This window comes from Fukomys damarensis, unplaced genomic scaffold (assembly GCF_012274545.1).
Source record: "Fukomys damarensis isolate Sample0158 unplaced genomic scaffold, DMR_v1.0_HiC HiC_scaffold_2, whole genome shotgun sequence".
Lineage (NCBI taxonomy): Eukaryota > Metazoa > Chordata > Mammalia > Rodentia > Bathyergidae > Fukomys > Fukomys damarensis.
The window spans coordinates 44,544,146-44,564,638 of record NW_022900914.1 but is presented as its reverse complement, the minus strand read 5'-3'; the positions used below and the strand labels follow the sequence as shown (position 1 = coordinate 44,564,638).

Sequence of the window (20,493 nt, the reverse complement as noted above, 5' to 3'; positions counted from 1 at the left end):
AAAAAAAAAAAAAAAACAAAGGAAAAAAGGTTTATTTGGGGAAGTATTTCAAAAGTACTTTAAAAAATATTTTTATCAGTTGTCCAATGACATATACTAAGTATCTACATTAAGTCATTTGTTCACTGTTTTGTACAAATCTCCTATAGCCTTAATTTTTTTATGAGGTTGGCCTATGACTTACAGAAAGAATATATTAAAATCTATTAAATTGTAGATTTTAAACTTTTGTTTTGTTTTCTGGCTGTATTATTAGATGCATACTAATTTAAAATTATACCAATGACTTTCTCCTGCTTTAGTTCATTTTCTCTTACTAAAACAGAATATCTGAAACCGGGTAATTCACAAAGAAAAATGTATTTAATTTAGGGCTTTGAGGCTAGGAATTCTAAACTGAGGGGTAGCATCTGCCAAGTGCCTCCTTCTGTGCCATAAAAATGGTAGGAAAAAAGTTGAAGGGCAAGTGGGTGTGTGCAGAAGAAAGAAAACATGAGGAATGGGCTTGTTTTATAACAACTGACTCTTACAATGATTAGTATCGTATCATGAGAGCAAGAACTCATTCACACAAAAAGACAGTAATCTATTCATGATGGCTTTGTCCCCATAACCCAAATACTTCCCTCTCTGCCTCCCCTCCCAACACTCCCACACCAGGGACTAATTTTCCAACAAATAAATCCTAGGGACACAGTCAAATTACAGAGCCCTCTTCAGCTCTAATGCATCTTGCCTTAAATTTAACTTTGTCCTGCATTAGCATGGATACAAAGCTCTTCTTCAGTTAGAGTTTATAATTTAGTTTTCTATATCTTTAAACTTTCAATTTTTACATGTCCTTAAATTTAAGATATGAGTCTTATAACTAGAGTTATTTCTTTTCACCCAGAAAGACAATCCTCATTATTAATGGGGGGTATTGGATTTCTTTAAGTACAGTATAATAGATATATTCATATACCTGATTTTAATTCTACCATCTTAATATTCTATTTTTCTATTTATCCAGTATGTTATCTTTCTTTATTCTCCTTCCTTCCCTTTTTTGACTTGGCCATAAGGTAAAATGATTCCACTCCTCCATTTTAAGTAGCTTATTAATTACATCATTATTTTTCTGATGATTACTTTTAGATTTACTTATAAGAATTTGATACAAATTAATACTTTTGAAATTTCCCAGACATGGTGAAGGTTTAAATACTTTGACTTGACTTTAATCACTAATCACTTTTGTGCTGTTTTCATATTACAGCAGCACAACTAATAATTCCTAAATCTCAGAAGCATCCTACATGCCCATAAATAGATAAATGGATAAAGAAAATGTGGTATTTATATACAATGTAGTATTCTGCCATTTGTAGGAAAATGGATGCACCTTGACACTATAATGTTAAGTGAAGTAAATCAAACACGTGGGCTTAAATATCATATGGTTTCCCTTACATGAAAAACCCAAAATACAAATAAAGAGCAAAATAAAAGACAGACAATAGGAAGTAGGGAGATGGATCTTTCTTATATAGGAAGGGGATCAAGAGCGGAGGGAAGCCAGAGGGGGAGAAGGGAAAGTGGATGAAAAAGGAATTAAGATGTGTCATGTACATGTAGCACCTCCATACAAGGAATGTAAAGATTATGTACTGCAAACATGTACTAGTAAAAAAAAATTTGTGTTTTACATGTTGTATAAATTTTACTTAACATAATCAATATTCATTTATATTTGCAGTCATATTTTCCCTCCTGGGTATCTACACTTTAATATTCAGGGCCCCTCCTGCTTGGTAAACACTGAAATCCATTTTTGTTGTCCAAGCCCCGAAATCGTTCAAAATTCTCCTTGGCCTCTTAGCCCCTCAGCTGACATTAAAAATTTGGCAACTGCTACAAGGAAAAAAGGAGAGTCAAAGTCCTGGCGCCTTTGATATTTTCAAATTCAACTGTTCAGTTTTGCTAGTTCTCAGTGGGAAGTATGGTCTTTAACAAGATACTTCACCTTTGACAAAAATAAAGACATTACATTATACACTATTAATCCTTAAATAATTTATGTAATCTAATAAAGATAAAAGCTACAAGTCATAATTAAGAAATACATTTCTGTGTACTAATAAATAAGAGACAATTCAACTTACGCGTGATTTCTAAAATCTGTTTACAGTACTAAGGGAATATACAGTATTAAGTAGAAAAGCTGTATGACCCTAAAGAGTAAACTCTTCACAAATATTTGTTTGGAAGCAACAATTCCTACAAATAAAGACAGATGGTAATATATTGTTACTGTTTCCTAAAGGTTTGAAATAAGACATAATTGCTCTAGAAATGGTGAATTTGACGTCTGTTTGTATTTTACTGGTACATATCCAGATATAAAATTCAATACATAAATTTATTACAGAAATACAGATTTGCAAGTTGAATTGATAGGATAGAATAATAATAAGTATACAAATAATAATGTTCTGTCTATACTGAGACAAAACATATAAATAATTGTAAAGCAAATACTGGATACTAAATATTGGATTTAATAAAAAATGTTAGAAACAGTTGAAGGTAAAAACATCGTGTACAAAAGAGAATGAGTAGTTTATGAAAATACAGAAATGTCAGGTCAGAAATGTCAGAAAAAAGAATTAGAACTAAATGGGAGCAGAGTTTCTAAGCAACAGGAGCAAGAGGAAGAGAATGGTAAGTCCAAAAGGCATAAAATAGCATAAATGACTCAAAAGATTGTAAGACTTTAGGGCCTTCTGGACCATGCTAAGAAAACTCAACTTCATTCACTCAAATATTCTACATACAAATATAGTATTAGTCTCCCTCCACCTTTTTCTTCATTTTTATCTTTGTTTTATTCTTAGCCAAATCACTGAGACAACAATGAGGAATATAAACTTGGGGGAAAGTATGAGACAGGCAATTCTTTACTTGTCCCAAGGAAAGACATCAGAAAGAACTAAAGCAATAACATTGAAGGTAAAGAAATTATTTTTAAGATGATCATATTCAAAACAGAAATAATTTCTCAGATAAAAATATGATTATAAACTCTAAAACAGAAACAGATAAAAAAAATAGATGAGTTCAGGACCATGATGGAAGCCATAAATGCTCAGCATAGGAAAGAAATGGAAACCATGAAGACCCAGCATGAGAAAGAAATGGAATCCAGAAAACATATTCAAACTGATATCCAGGAGATTAAGAACTCAATTAAAAGTATACAGAGCAGACTAACCCAATGTGAAGACAAAGTATCAGATATAGAAGACAGGATGGTGGTCAGTGACCATGAAATGAGAGATCTCTTAAAAATAGTAAGGGACCATGAGAAATCAATCCATCAGCTCCTAGATGATACAAGAGAGAATAATATAAAATTAAGAGTCCAAGAAAAAGCAGGAGAAAGAACAAATGACATAAAAAAACTGTTCACAGAATGATAGAAAACTTCCCAAAGAGAGCTAAAGAACTTGACATACAGATAAGTGAGGCATATAGGACTCCAACTAGTTATGATAAAAAAAATCTATACCTAGACACATAATAATCAAGATCCCTGAAACCCAACAGAAGTACAAAATACTATAAACAGTTAGAAAAAAGAAACAAATAAAATGCAAAGGAAAGCCCATCAGAATCACAATACACTTTTCAACACAAACCCTCATGTTAAGGACAGCCTAGAATGAGGTATTTCAAGCTTTAAAAAAAAAAAACAAAAAACTCTAACCTAGGCTAATGTATCCTGCAAAACTATCTTTCAAAACTGATGGAAAAATAGGATATTTTCAGGACAAAGAACACCTGAGAAACTTCATTAATACCAAACCAGCACTCCAAACAATTCTAAATAATATCCTAGAAAAAGACAATGAAGATCACAATTCCATGAGGCCCAACAGAGTAAATCCAACAGGCAAGGCAAGAAATTATAGGGAGAGGGGGAAAATGAACCAACAATAGGAAAATAACACAATAATGATGTCAATACATATTGGCTATAACTATCAGTGTTAATGGCCTCAATTCACCAATCAAAAGAAATCGACTGGCAGAATGAATTAAGACGCAAAATCCAACAATATGCTGTATGCAAGAAATATGCACCTGGTTCACAAAGAAACTCACAGACTGAAAGAAAATGGATGGAAAACGGTTCTCTATGTGATGGGAATCCAGAAAAAAGCAGGGGTAGCTGTCTTAGTTGCAGAGAAAGTAAATTTCAAACCAAAACTAACTAAGAGAAGGCCACTACATCCTTCTAAAGGGAACAATCCCAGAGGAAGAGATGACAACCATAAATATATATGCACCAAATACTAACGCCCCCAGCTATACAAAATGAGAGGACATGAAAAACCAAATAAACACTAATACAATTGTAGTGGGGGACTTAAATACCCTACTGTCACAAAGAGACAGGTCATCTAGACAAAAAAAAATCAACAACAAAATACTAGAACTGAACCAAGCTTTTGAACAAACACACTTAACAGAAGTCTACAGAGTGTTCCATCCCACAAAATCAGAATATACATTCTTTTCAGCTGCACACAGGTCATTCTCCAAAATAGACCACATACTAGCTTATAGAACATGTTTAAGTAAATGCAAAGGAGTTGAAGTTATCCCATGTATGTCATCAGACAATCATGCAATTAAACTGGAGATCAATAGCATAAGAAACCATAAGAACTTCACAAACACATGGAAATTCAATAACACTCACCTAAACCAATGGGTCACAGTAGAAATTAAAGAAGAAATTAGACAGTTTTTACAATTTAATGACAATGCCAGTACAATATCCAAAAATCTACAAGATACTATATAAGCAGTTTTACATAGGAAATTCATAGTAGTGAATGCCCACACTAGGAAAACAGAGAGAGCTCAAATAAACTACCTAATGATGAATCTTAAGCTTCTAGAGAAAGAAGAGCAAGAAAAACCCAAAGCTCATACAAAGGAGGAAATTATAAAGATCAGAGCAGAAAAGAAGCTGGGCGTGGTGGTGCACACCTGTAATTCAAGCATGCAGGAGAGTGAGGCAGGAGGATCCCAGTGAGTTTGAGGTCATCCTTGGTTACACAGTGAGTTCAAGGCCCATCTGAACTACACAGTGAGACCCTATCTCAAAAAGTCAACGAAACAAAACAAAACAAAACCACACTAAGAAAAAACATTTTGCCATATGACCCAGTCATTTCACTTCTGAGCACATTCAAAATAACCAAGTGTAAGGTATTAAAAATACATTTATACATGCATGTTTACAAAAGCATTTAACACAGTCAAAATGTAGAAGAAAACCAAATGTCCACTGATAGATGAATGAATAAGCAAAATATAGAGGAAATTCTGACAACGGGGATGAAAACTGAGGACCATTATGCTAAATAAAGTCAGTTACAAAGAGAATAAAGTAATACTGTCAAATTATTAGTACTACTTAGAGAAATAAAAATCATAGGACAGGCAACAGAATGGTGGCTGACAGGGTATGGAGAGGGGGAATGACAGTTATTGTTTAATGGGAATAGTGTTCAGTTTGCAAATAAAGAGTTCTGGAGATGGATGGTGGTGATGACTGGGCATCAATTTTAAATATACTTAAAACCACTGAACACTAAGACGTCAAAATTTTGCTATATTTTATCTAATAAAAAAGTTGGGAAGAAATGACACAGCATATTCAGAAAACTAGAAAGAACAGAAAACTCCACATTGAGACGATCTGGTTTACCAGTGATAACTGAGTTCATTTCTTTCTGCTAAATCTGTGTATTTTATCACCCCATATAATAGTTTAACTTAATTTCCTAAACATTTAACATGATTGTGTAAGCATTTTCATATGTCTAAAAACTCTGTAAAACTCATGGCAATTAACAAATCATATTCCAGACAAAAGATGTATGATAACTTCACTATGCACTAAGGTAAAGCTTAACAATGTTTCGCACACCTACCCTGTCATACAAGTAGTTCAAAATTCCTGTAAACCCTGGATCCAATCAAGGCACAGTTATCAAAATTAAGAAATCAACACTGCTATAATACTATTAATTAAAATAACTGTTAAGAGTTTATATATTTTGGGAAGGCAAAAATGATGAAGGCTTTGTTTGAAGTTTTGCTTTGTGTTGCACCCAGTCAAGAGTCAGAAACAGAAAATTCCAAATGTTAACAAAACTAATATAAATATTATTTTATAATTCAATAAAATTTAATGGTAATTTAAAAAAAAAAGATCAGAGCAGAAATTAATGTAATGGAGACTAACAGAACAATCCAAAAAAAAAAAAATCAATGAATCAAAGAGCTGGTTTTTTGAAAGAATAAATAAAATCCATAAACCCTTAGCCAATCTTATTAAAAAAAAAAAAGAAAAGGCTCAAATTCATGTAATTAGGAATGAAAATGGTGAAGATCCAGCAGAAATACAGAGGCTCAATACCTACTTTGAAAACGTGTACTCTAATAAAATGTAGAACACAGAAGAAATGGAGATATTTCCAGATACATATGAATTACCAAAGTTGAATGAAGAAGCTATAAAAATTCTAGACACCCCAATTATAATCAGTGAAATTGAAAATGTAATTAGGAATTTATCAACAAAGAAAAGCACAGGCCCTGATGGCTTCATTGCTGAATTCTATGAAACATTCAGAGAAGAACTACTGTCACTACTCTTTAAACTTTTCAAGGAAATTGAAAGAGAAGCAATACTTCCAAATTCATTCCTCGAAGCAAGTGTTACTTTGATTCTAAAACCAGGGAAAGACCCAACCAAAAAAGAGAACTACAGAACAATCTTAATGAACACAGATGCAAAAGGATAAGTATCAATAAGATACTGGCAAACAGAATACACAGCTTTATCAAGAAGTTTATAAACCCTGCCCAAGTTGGATTTATCCCAGGGATGCAAGGATGGTTCAATATGAGTAAATCAATAAATGTAATACACTATATTAGCAGAGCCAAGGACAAAACCACAAGATCTTCTCGATGCAGAAAAGGCATTCAACAAAATTCAATGCCTATTTATGATAAAAAAAATGAAGAAAATTGGAATACATGGTCTTTATCTCAACTTGATAAAGGCTATCTGAAAAATTAACAACCAGCATCATACTAAACGGTCAAAAACTGAAAACCTTCATGCTAAAATCAGGAACAAGACAAGGATGTCCACTATCACCACTCCTGTTCAATATAGTTCTAGAAAATTTAGCCACAGCAATTAGACAAGAGAAAGAAATAAAAAGAGTGAGAATGGGCAAGGAAATTAAACTGTCATTATTTGCTGATGATGGTCTTCATAGAAAATCAAAAAACTCCACCAAAAAACTTCTAGACTTAATTAACAGATTCAGTAAAGTAGCTGGATACAAGGTAAATACTTCAAAATGAACAGCCTTCTTGTACACAAATAACAGACTCATTGAGAGTGAAATTAGAGAAACAATCCCTTTCACAATAGCATCCAAACAATGAAATACCTAGAAATCAATCTAACAAAGGAAACAAAAGACTTATACATTGAGAACTACAACACTCTGAAAAAAGAGATTGAAGAGGATATAATAAAATGGAAAGACATCCCTTGCTCCTGGGTAGGAAGAATCAATATAGTGAAAATGGCCCTACTTCCAAAACTGCTATACAGATTCAATACAATGCTTATCAAAATCCCAACAGTATATTTAACAGAACTAGATAAAACAATACAAAAACTCGTTTGGAATCAGAAGGGACCTAGAATAACAAAAGCAATTCTAGACAAAATACTCATGGCAGGGAGTACCACAATCCACAACCTGAAACTATACTACAAAGCTACTGTGACTAAAAACAGCATGGCACTGGCAAAGAAACAGACCTGAGGATCCGTGGAACAGATTAGAAGATGCGGAAAAATTCCTGACATACTCAGCTACCTCATCTTTGACAAAAGAGTCAACTATCCTCATTAGAGGAAAGATAGCCACTTTAATAAATGGTGCTGGAAAAACTGGATTTCAACTTGTCAAAGATTAAAACTAGATCCATATCTTTCACCATGCACTAAAGTAAAATCCAAGTGGATTAAAGATGAAAATATTAAAACAGAAACACTAAACTTTCTGGAAGATAAATTAGGTAGAACTCTTAAAGATACTGGCATAGGAAAAGACTTTAGGAAGAAATCCTCAGTAGCATGGGAACTAGCACAAAGAATCAATAGTTGGGATCTCATCTTTTTAAAAAGTTACTGCACTGCCAGAGAAATCAGAAGCAGAGCTGAGAGACAACCCACAATGCAGGAAAAAAAATTTTACCAGCTGTTCCTCAGACAAAGATCTACTATATAGAATATAAAAAGAACTCAAAAAAATCAGACCCCCAAATGTAAAGAACCAATTCAAAAATGGGCATCTGAAATGAACAGACATTTCTCAAACAAGTAAAAGCAGAAAATAAACATATGAAAAAATGCTCAACATCACTGGTCATTCCAGAGATGCAGATAAAAACAACACTGAGAGTCCATCTCACCCCAGTAAGAATGGCTTCTATCAAGAAATCAACCAATAACAAATGCTGGCAGGGTCATGGGGAGAAAGGAACCCTTCTCCATTGTTGGTGGGAATGCAGACTGTGGAAATCAATATGGAGATACCTCAAAGAACTAGGATTAGTTCCATTGGACCCAGCGATTCCTCTTCTGGGTATCTTCCCAAAAGAATTAAAAGAATCAAACCACAGCAATATATGCTCACTCATATTTACAGTGGCACAGTTTGTAAAAGCTAAAATTTGGCAATAGTCCAATTGCCCATCAACTGGAGACTGGATAAAAAGATGTGTTTCTTTTAATAAAATGGAGTACTACTCAGCCATAAAGAACAAGAAACTAGAGAGATTTATAGCTAAGTGGATGCACATTGAGGCGATACTCTTAAGTGAAATTAAAAAGTCACACATTTGTAAATACCAAATAGTTTGGTATGAAAAACTAAAAGTGTAAATAAGAATCAAATGTATAATTTATATGGTTTAATAGGAAGTAAAGTTTAAAAGCGTAGAGGAAGTGGGAGTTGTAGGAGAAAGGTAAAAAAGGGAAAAGAAAAAATATGTGAAAAGGAAAAACATGGAAACAATGTCTTTGTAAACAGGGAAGGGTAGAGGGGGTGAAGGGAGGGCTGGGGAATGGGAAAAAATAAGATCCAAGATAAGTCATGTAAAGGTACAAGATCCCAATCATGAATGTAACTGTATTGTACACCTAAAATGTACCAATAAACTTAATTAAGATAAAAAGATATGCAACAAGAACTCAGTATTTGTCATTTCCTCCTTTTGTTATAAACATAATTTATTTTCAAGGTTTCAGTGTTAAACAGTTTTCAGGCATTAATTATGTACATCAAAATTAGGGAAAAGTTAAAGTATTTACAGCTAAGACTGATTAAAATTAACATGTATCTTTATCAAATATGAATTAATAATTATGATCTTGATAAAACATTTAATCATCTTTTAACAAAGATAAATGATGGTACTCAATGCTACCATGGACTGAATTATGTCCCCTCAAAGTTCTTATGTTGAAACACTAATTCCCTGCATTTAGAGACAGAGCCTTTAAAGAGATAATTAAGATTAAATGAAGCTGGGTTTGTGGTGGCAAACACTTGTAATCCCAGCATATGGGAGGCTGAGGTGGGAGGATAACCATGATTTCAAGGCCAGCCTAGCCACATAATTAGTTCAAGGGCAGTCTGAACTACACTGCAAAGCCCTACCTCAAAAAAACAAAAAAAAAAAGAAAAAACTTTAAAAACCAAATAAAGTAAGAGCAGGGCTCTAATCCAATATAATTGGCAAACTTGTACAATAAGGAAGAAATAGTAGGGAGGTACTAGAACAGAGAAAGGCCCATGTGAGGACACTGTGGAAAAAGTTTTCATTTTCATTTTCAAATCAGTAAGAGAGGTCTCAAGAGAAACCAAACATGTCACCACTTTAATCTAGGAATTCCAGCCTCCAGAACTGTAAAAAATAAATTTCTGTTATTTAATCCACCCAGTCTGTCATATTCAAAATCAAAAGTAATAGAAGTTTATATACTTCTATACCACAAGCTTTTATTTTAAGTTCCAAAAGTACTAAGGCCATTGCAAACAGGGTATAAATGGGTATAACAATTAGAACTGTTAAAATGGAAAAATATGGTTACTCCAGTGCTAAAATGGTAATGCATTTTACAAAGAAATAATACAAATATAAAATTATCAAACTATGTGATATAAATACCCTATGTATAATACAAAAAACTACTGGAATGTACCATTAAGATACTTAGTGATCCTCAGGTCTGTTTCTTTGCCAGTACCATGCTATTTTTAATTACAGTAGCTTTATAGTTTAGTTTAAAATTGGGGATTGTGATACCCTCTACCTTGTCTTTGTTACCTAGAATTGCTTTTGCTATTCTAGGTCTCTTCTGGCTCCAAATTTTGGATTTGGATTTTAGAACTTTTGGATTGTTTTCTAAAGTTCTGTGAACTATGTTGTTGGCATTTCAATTGAGATTGCATTGAATCTACATAGCAGTTTTGGAAGTGTGGCCATTTTCACTATAGCTAAATGGATGCACATTGAGGCCATACTCTTAAGTGAAATAAAAAGAACACACATGTGTAAATACAAAATAGTTTTTCTGGTGTTAAAACTGAAAGTGTAAATAAGGATCAAAAATTTTTACCAGATAATGTGAATTAGAAAGAAAAAATCCAAAGGGGAAGGGGAAGTGGGAAGGTTTGGGGAAAGAAGGGAAAGAAATGAATATGAGAAAAGAAAAAAATGGAAACAGTCTCTGTAAATAGGAAGGGATGGAGGGGTTGAAGGGAGGGCAGGGCAATGGGGAAAAAAACAAAAACGTAAATAAGGATCAAAAATTTTTACCAGATAATGTGAATTAGAAAGAAAAAATCCAAAGGGGAAGGGGAAGTGGGAAGGTTTGGGGAAAGAAGGGAAAGAAATGAATATGAGAAAAGAAAAAAATGGAAACAGTCTCTGTAAATAGGAAGGGATGGAGGGGTTGAAGGGAGGGCAGGGCAATGGGGAAAAAAACAAAAACACAAGACAGTTGTTTTAGAAGATACCATGGTTATTCAAAGCCCCACTGCAAAAATAGAAAAGAAAACACAGAAATATAATAAGCTACCTAAACATAATCTAAAATTATCTAAGTTTTGGGCTATGTAACAACTACTTATAAAATATTTGTTCTAATATAAGGCATTAAATAAGCAGGTATTTAAGTCTGAGTGATTCAATTCTCAAGTCTGGATTCCTCAGTATTCAGATCCTTTCCTTAGTCAGCATGTCTACATATAAAACATTTAATTCCCTACTGTATCTTAAAAGCCCCTGGCAGGATTTGCTAGAATGCATACTGATAAAGTGCAAACCAGGAAAAATATGGTAAAGCTCCAAACATTAAAGACAGTGGGTTTTATTAGGTTTTTAATATACTATAGCATATATCTGCATAGCTACATTTTTTAAATAATGGAATTATATGCTACCTGTTAATTTCATTTTACCTGTAGCAATTTGCTCCATACATACAGGATGACCTCTTGACCTTGTTCTCTTGTGAACTCTGTGGAAGTGAATCAGTTGCCTTTGTCTGCAAAGTTTCCGAACTGGAAGCTTCCAAGTTGGACTTGGGATGACATCTCTGAGATTCACTGTGGAATGACTTGCCTTGAACACTTGAACAACTCTCAGCACAGCTCACTGCCTTGTCTTCTTGAGTTAGTGTTCCTTTAGTCATGACTTTATGTTTAGAAACCTTTGCAAGTCCCACAATTGGAATTTCATTTCTCTGTGTATTAATCTTCACAGTATGCATATCTGGATTACTTAATGTGGTTGCAGAAAATGATTCTGGCATTTCCTATAAAAAATGAGAAAACGTTTTTAAAAGAAATATATACATTTAAGCATAAGAGCATAAAAATAGAAGATCCATGCAATACAAAAATTTTTAAAACTTCAAGAGTCACTTTTTAAAGTTACTAACATTACTATTTTGTTTCTAGTTTTAAAACTTTAAAACAATTTGAAGTTATTAGAAAATAAGCCTTTACAATCATGTCAGACATTTAGTGAAAAATAACTTGAAAAAATACACATGAAATGTTGATTTCCAGAATGGAAATGAGGCAATCTTGACCTGCCTCCCTACTTGACAGTTCCCTACCGGGTCAGCTCTCCTGAAGTTTCCTTTTCCAGGTTCAGCAATGGGCAGATCAGTAAATCTACTAGCATAAAACACCAGCTTCCTATTCCTGTTGACATTTCCAAACTCACAAGTAATTCTCTTACAAGTGCCTACTGATTTTTAGAAAGAGAGGAAGTAATACCTCCCTACAAATACTGCCCTAGTCCCTACACTCCTGACCTCTTGGTTCTTTCTGGATAAAGCCAGGGGGCAGAATGGTAAACACTTCTTATATCGTTCAATAAGCTTCACAGGGCAAGGGTTGGTTCTCACAGCTGAGGGATATGGAGGGACTGCCCTCCTTTCAAACATGGGATGTTTTTAGATAGGAAGTTAGACATTAGCAGGCCTGAAGTCAGACTACATAAAAAAGAGACATGATGCACCCTATTTTCCCTTTGCATCCATTTTCTTAGTCATTAGCTATAGATAAATCCAAACAAACTTACAGTTTCAAGCTATAGCCCAAGAGAATGTAATCTCTTCTGAGCAAGCTGATAAGGTCTAGGACCATACAATGTCCAGAAGTCCAGACTATAAATGAGGGTTTAGAAATACTCTCAAGGTCTCAAAACAAACTACATTCTACTATCTCACCTAGAAAGTAAATAGGAACCTTCTTTCCCCTAAAGTTGGTTAAAACAGTTCCATTTTCTATGTAAAAGAATGCTAACCTTGGAGGAAGGAAATGATATTCCTTGAAGACTACTATAATCACATAAATATAGCTGAGCCTTAATTCAGTGCAACTGCCATCTTGGCACTTGCCTACTTTCATGCCTGAAAGTATAGTCCCTCTACTGCTCTGGAAATCTATCACTTTGTAATAAACTCTGTCTATACTCTGTACAACTGCTCACAAGTCTTGTCTGAATTATTTCCTTGAAGACACAAGAACCAAGGAGCTTCAGTGGTTTCTCACGGTATTAGGACCAGGCTTGCCAAGACTTACTCTCAGTAATTTTGTCCCCAGCATCTGGACTCAGCAAAAACACAGAAAAAAACTCCTACTCAACAATGTGCCATATTTACTGCAGAAAAGAAAAAACACACAACTAAAAAAGTAAACAAAAATTAGATTATTATGAAACATTGTGCAGATTTTGAAATAATAATGACACATCTAAGGATGTTTTTAACTAAACAAGAGCAAGAACTAGATTATGATACTGTTTTTTTTTTAATATTCCTTATATGTTTAGGTGTATTTACTAGTGTAAATAAAAAAGCTTTAGAATGACATAAAATATTAGTAATACAGTGAAATCAAATGATAAGGCAAATTGAAGTTTTCACTTTTTATTCCACATGGTTATGAGCATTCTACTTTTGACAATAAACATGTATTATTATGCTTTAAAAACTAAAAACCAGGCTGGGGATGTAGTTCATTAGTAAAGTGCTAGCACAGCATGCGCAAGGCCTGAAGTTCAATCCATAGTAGCAATAGTAAAGAAAAACAAGAAAATATTAAAAAAAGAAATGTATAGTATCACAGTTCAACTCACTCTATTTCCACAAAATAAAAATAATTTGTGTTTATTTAAAAAAAAATTTAAATCCTCCCAAGGAATAAGTCTGGCATGTTAATGTCAAAGAGAAAGAAATGTTGAAGTCACAGATAGCAATACAATACTATGGATCAGGGGTTCTCAAACATATTTTAAGAAGCACAAAAGCTAGAATTTGTAATGCGCTTTATGGAACTCCATGAAATATTGATATAGAGTAGACCCTTGGCATTCAAGAATTTAAAATTCATTATTTTAATTATTCATTAATGATCCCCAAAATCCATTACATGCAGTAATTTTTAAGTGTGCTGAGACATAAATTCTTAGTGTGCCAGTTACAAAGTTTATGAGCTAGAGCAAGTCGCTGAACTGGCAAGTGAGAGAACAGCAAAGTGGGAAGGTGACCTGTATGGCAGGTGAGAGAAAAACAGCTTCATTTTTTCTACCCTTGCACACTGATTATTTCTTAAGACTGGATGAAAATGTGAAGAATCTAGTAGAAGGATGAAGATTCAAGGAGTGGCTAGATCTCCTACAGTGTAAAAATACGTGTTTTAGTTACTTTTCTCACCAAAACACTGTCAGACAAAACACCCAACGACCAAAACTTTAAAGGAAGAGAGGTTTATTTAGTCCGTGGTCTCCAAAGCAACACAGAAGGGTCTGGCAGAGGAAAGCTGCTCACTTCATGGCAGCCAGGAAGTAGAAAGCAGGGAGGAGCCAGGAACAGAGATATGCAGATATGTGTTACCATGTCACTCCTAGAGTCCTGCCTCTAGATAAGATCCCACCTCCTCACTGCCAGTCAGCTATAGTGCCCAAATAATCTAATCACCTTTCAAACACATGAGGCTTTGGGGCCCATTTTAGATCTACACCATACAACATATGTTAGATGTGAGGCAGAAAGTTATTAGAAGGCAGGGAGACAGGCAGCTGAAGGTGAATTAAAAAGCAAAAACACATGATTATTCCCCCTCCACTTCGTCAAGTTATTAGCTACCGATAAAATTCCCACAAGCTTGTAGTTTCAAACTTCAGCTCAAAGAGTGTAACATCCTCTGAGCATTGTCATAAGGTCAAATGCTCAAACATAGTCCAGACCATGGGTTAGGGGATGTTTCAACAAACTAAAGAGAAATATCCACCTCAGGAGTGGACAAGGATCTACTTCCTCTGAAGTAGGTAAACACAGCCTATTTTACTTGCAAAAAAACAATTACCTTAAAAAATGGAAAGGACATTCCTTGAAAAACCCAGTTAATCATATAAATGTATCTGAAGCCTCATTCTGTATAACTGCTGTTTTGGTGCTTGCTCATCTTCATGCTTGGCAGTCTCTTACTCTGAAAATCTATCATTTTGCAATAAACTCTACCTATACTTTATAAAATGACCTATGAGACTTGTCTGAAATCTTTCATCAAAATATTGAAGTGTGTTGCCAGTTCCTTTTGCTGTTAGGTCCTTATAGTGTGATGACCCACATTCTGGGTAACATTAGAGAGCTCAGGGACCCAGAAACATGGAGCTGGTGGGAAGAGACCTTGGTGCTTGGAGATAGCTAGAATGGACCTGCTCAAAAAGCCCTCTCCTACAGCCTCAACCATCTGAAGTTTTAATGTACTACAGCGAACAGAATAACGAACTTCCCTTTAACATAAATTCAATCAAATAATTTGGTGGTGTTTCCAAGCTGCCTTTGGCAAGAATGCCTGTGCTAAGTTGCCTTAAAAGTTCTGCATCAGTTCCATTAAAATGTACATGATAGGAGGGCAGGGACAAGGGGAAAAGATGAGAACCAAGACCTGTCATGTGAAGGTACAGGATCCCAGTAATGAATGTAACTGTATTGTAGACCTAGATTGTACCAATAAACTCAATAAAAAGGAAAAAAAATGTACATGATAATGACTAAAAGATCCCAGCTTCCAGGCCCCAATTTCATTGTTGAGGTTGATGTTCACATATCCAACCACTATCTAAGCATTTCTTCCTCAATATTCTATGTGCCTCAAACTTGAAACATCCAAACTGGTATCTTGTCTCTGTTCTCTACCATAGCTTCTGCCAACACAATGTACGCATTCATCCTTCCTGGAAGTCTATCATTCCTCCTTTCCCTCACTTTCTCCAGATCTGAGCAATACATCCTGCAGTTTTGCTTCTTAGATATTTTTCTATTCCAATGGTTCCTCACTATCCTTAAAGTTACTGTCATAGCTCAAACTTTCTTTATTTCTTGACTGTGTCAATGCCATAACACCTACCCAAAATGCTTGGGATCAAAAGCATTTAAGATTTCATGTTATTTTCTTCAGTGGGGGTTGGGGGGAGATACTTGCATAGACTATCATTTATAAGCATTCCTAATCTGAAAATTCAAAATCTGAAATGCTCCCAAATCCGAAACTTTTGGAATGTCTTGTCAATATGCAAAAAGTTTCAGATTTCAGGGCATTTCAGATTTTGAATTTTTGGATTAGGTATTTTCAACCCCTATCTTTATCTTCTTTGCCCTTCTACCTGCTGTCCTGTTTACCTGGGACTTCGTAAATTGTTCAAACCACAAAAATGTAGTAGAAATAACACTGAGCCGGCTCTAGTCCTAGACCTTAAAAGATCTGGAAGCTTCTGTTTCCCAACTCAAAATTCAAGTACCAGGTGAAGGTGTTGTCTAGAGCAGTGAATGGTACATGGAGGGAAGCAGAACCAGACAGCTCCCTGCTATTCCATCAACTCTTGCTGAGGCACCAATCATGAGTAAAGCCATCTCAAATGCTCTAGGCAGTGGTGGCGAACCTACGGCACATGTGCCACAGTGGACTGTTTATATCACTGAAAGCTCTAACAGATTTGCCATCACTGTGTCTAGCCAGTGCAGCTAAATGAATCCCAGCTGACACCAAAAGCATGTGATCAAGACTTGCTCAAATGAGGCCAGCTGATGCATGGAATGAAGAGAAATAATAAAGCACTGCCGTGTTAAGCCACTAAGTGTTGTGCTGCCAATAGACATAGGCTACTTCTGACATATCATTTTACTCATTTTCCTCAGTGGTACTGAATGATACTCTCAGTAGTTCTCAATTTTGAAGGCACATTATAATCGGGAGAGTTTATCTAGAGTCTACAGATACACAAGCCCCACAGAGCAAATTAACCAGAGTAAGGAATAATAGGAAGGTGATTTCTGTCCCTTCTCGCTACTTCTTTTCTTACTCTTCCCTAAGAAAATGTAATTGATTCTTACCATGTAAAGTGATCCACGTCTATTCTGCAGGCCTAGCCAAACTGTCCTGAGTTCTTTGTAACTGGCAACTTCATGCTATCAGACTAGACAGATGAGCCTAACCTACTGTTTCCTCTCACATTTTTTTTTTCTCTCACATGTCCTGCATCACAGCGATCTCTTCAGGACCTGCTGCTCACCAGGGTTAAGACTGAGACTGAAACTGGGCAGAGATGTAGAAAGGTCCTGCTCAAGTCTTTAGTCTCAGTCATGCCCCTGGCCCAACAATACCAGAGACCTGTACAATGGGTTATGAAAGCTTGAACTTTGCTTCTCCTGAGCTAGAAGAGGTAAATTTTGCACAGAAGCCCTAAAAGAGCCTCTGTGTTACTTTTTCTCATTGCTAAAAAAAAATCTGACACCCAAAGTTAAAAGAATAAAGGTTTATTTTGGCTCACAATTTATAGAGGTTTCAGTCCACAACTGGCTGGCTCCAAGACAGGCTGGCATGGCAGAGGGGTATCACAAAGGAGAAACAGTTCATGGCAGGCAAAAGTAAGAAAAGCAGCAAGTGAAGACAGCAGCTCTCTTTCTGTCTCTTGTATTCTATCCAGACTACATGTCCTTAAGGAAAGTAGCAGTCACACCCACAGTAGGCCTTCACATTATCCATACTCAGAACTACACCAAACCAATCAGTGAACTAATTTAGTAATCATGCACCTTTGATATCAGCATCACATATTTAATCTCAGCATCATACATTCTAGATCCAGCCACCCCTGAGAAGCCTCACCTATGACCACATGAGGCTTTAGGGGGACATTTAAACACAAGCCATAACAGAAAGAAAAAGCAATTGGCCAAGTAGAGTTTAGGCATTCCTGGGACCTGACTGTACATACTTGATGTTATCAAAACCTCAAAAATATCTTGGATCTACTTAGTGCTACTCTCTACCTATCAATGAAAATGTTCCTTAAAAGTTTTTCTTGTGATTATCAAATTTTATGAGTTGGGATAAACATAGTAAAACATGTATGCTAAAGAGTTTCTTCTGAACAAAATAATTTGTCTTCTCAAGAAAAGGCAGCATCAATAGATATGTTCAGAATTCAGTGAGTATATGAAGGCCCAATATTTATGTAAGACAAGGTTTATTTTAGTAAGTTTTATGGTAAATATTCATAAACCAGAATACGTTGTTTTACTTTATTAAACATGACTCCATAAGTAAGCAAAGGAGTTCAGTCTATAAGGACGGCTCACTTCTCCAGCTGGAAGAGTGGTCTCACTGAGAGGCTAGTTCATCTCTCTGGGGGAGAGGCAGAAGTGAAGGTGGTATACAAAAGGAATGACCACTCACATGGCCACGCACATGTGTCCAGTATTCCCACATATGCTTTTCCAAGACCAACACTCTACGCCTTTGACACTTCCTAAAACTAAAAGGACAGGGACCTTACAAAACTCAGCCACTGATCTACAAGGGTCACGAAAACTGTCACCTTAAACCACCTTTCTGCAGAGAAGAAAAATGCCTGAATTTTCCAACTCTGAGGCCAGTTTTGTGGGGGTTTTTTTGTTTTTTGTTTTTTTTGGTACCAGAGATTGAACTCATGACCTTGCCACTTGAGGCAGGCGGAGGCATCACTGAGTTAAATCCCTAGCCCTATCCTTTATTTTCAAAACTGCATCCAATAAATAGGTCTCATTTTCTTTAAATATCAAATGCCGTGGAAAACCAATTTAACCAAATCATTCTAGTAAATTAGTAGAACCTGAAAAAAGAAAGGAACCGTCTATTAATACTGTTAGGATCATTGCAGAAATGATCCTGCAACCAATTGTTAAGAACTACTCCCTCATTTGTTCTCTTCATACTTAGCAAGAAAAAGATGGTTATGCGAGTCCACAAATGACCAATGGGACAGAAGCAGTCAGGTTTTCAGAATAAAGGTGACAGGGCCAGAGATTTAGCTTAGCGGTTCCGCTGTCTACCTTGCAAGCACAAGGTCCTGAGTTCGAAACTCAGTGCCAAAAAAAAACTTTCCAGAATAAAGGTGACAGATTATAACAAAAGCAAAGAGATATCCATCTATTTTTCAGTCTGAAAATTTCTAAATTTAATGGCTTTGTTTTCTGCAATGCAAGTACTAATCCATATACTAAGAATTAGTTTCTGTAAACTAGTTTTAGTCTTTATAAACTCATTAACAAACAGACAAAAAAAACAGTTTTGGTCTTCTTGACATATATACAATATATAATTCCTATCTAGAAATTTGATAAAACAATCAAGTGACAAACTTTGTAAAAATCACCTTGCATAAAATGACAGACTCTTCTTGATCAGTATCTTTGCACTTTTTTCCTGCATTTTGTCCTCCTGATACACTTTCTGAATTTCCTGATGAAATTCGCTTTCTTCCCTTTTGTGTTACATTTATGTAGGTTTTTTCTTTGCAGATTCCTTCTTTTCGACTTCCCTGGATTATGCTGTTATCTTAAACACATGCAAACACACACAGATATGAAGAAAAAGGAAATTAACTCCTGTATCTTCAAATGCTAATGTTCCATACCAAAAATAAAAGAACAAGTAAAATAAAGTTTTACTTATAGTAATGCCAACTTGAAAATACTTATTTGCAAATCTCAAAAAGCACTAAACAGCACAAACACCAAAAGCTTCAATTTACCAGGCCAAAATATCAATGGGAGTTAATATCTTAACTGTTTTATCTCTTACTAAATTCTGGTGGTTTGTTCTACAAAATAGGAAATCTAATAATAACCCATGGAAATATTAGGACAAATAAATGAGATAAGGTATACAAACTAATAGAATGACATGTTACAATTTTTTAATTGTAGTATTAAATTTCTCTGAAAAAAACTGACACCGAGCAACCCAATATACTTTATGGATATTCGTATTTATTGAGCCCCTAAAAAGCAAACTGAGAAATCCAACTTAAGTAATTTCAAATACAGATAAGAAGCCAAAGTAACCAAAAAAAAGAGGATGACCTCTACAGATTTTGCTGAAGAAAATTAGCCTTGATAACAATGGACATTACATCATCTATACTTATACAAAGTTCAGTGCAGTTGGTAAATCTGGCAGCATCATATTTTGTTAACAATTTAGTGAATCATATCATCAGGAAAAAAGATCTACTTGTTTGAAGAGGAAAATATTCATAGCTGGTTGTCTCTGCTACACTAAAACAATACCATCATGAGAAGAAAGATTTTATGTACCTTGTTCATTATTTTCTCCTATATCTTCAATATCTACAAATTTGCCTAGTACAAAACTGGTGTTCAATACTCGTGAGTAAATGAATTGTGAATATCAACAGACTTTGTCCAAACAATTCCTTGAACACATATATATTTTAATGTTCTTTAGTAGGGGTTAGCAAACTTTTTCTGGG

The 20,493-nt window shown here is 34.9% G+C and overlaps 1 protein-coding gene across 7 annotated transcripts in view; it reads right to left on the bottom strand.

Annotated features, from left to right (window-relative positions):
• Aplf (aprataxin and PNKP like factor) overlaps window positions 1–20,493 on the bottom strand; it is a 104,811-nt gene that overhangs the window by 43,664 nt on the left and 40,654 nt on the right. For all 7 annotated transcript variants that reach the window (XM_010609703.3, XM_033764442.1, XM_010609706.2 and 4 more), the window contains 2 exons: window positions 19,375–19,556; window positions 11,622–11,977 (listed from right to left, as the gene is read on the bottom strand). In XM_010609703.3, coding sequence (XP_010608005.1) covers window positions 11,622–11,977; window positions 19,375–19,556 — 538 coding nt within the window. The remainder of the gene's footprint in view (window positions 1–11,621; window positions 11,978–19,374; window positions 19,557–20,493) is intronic.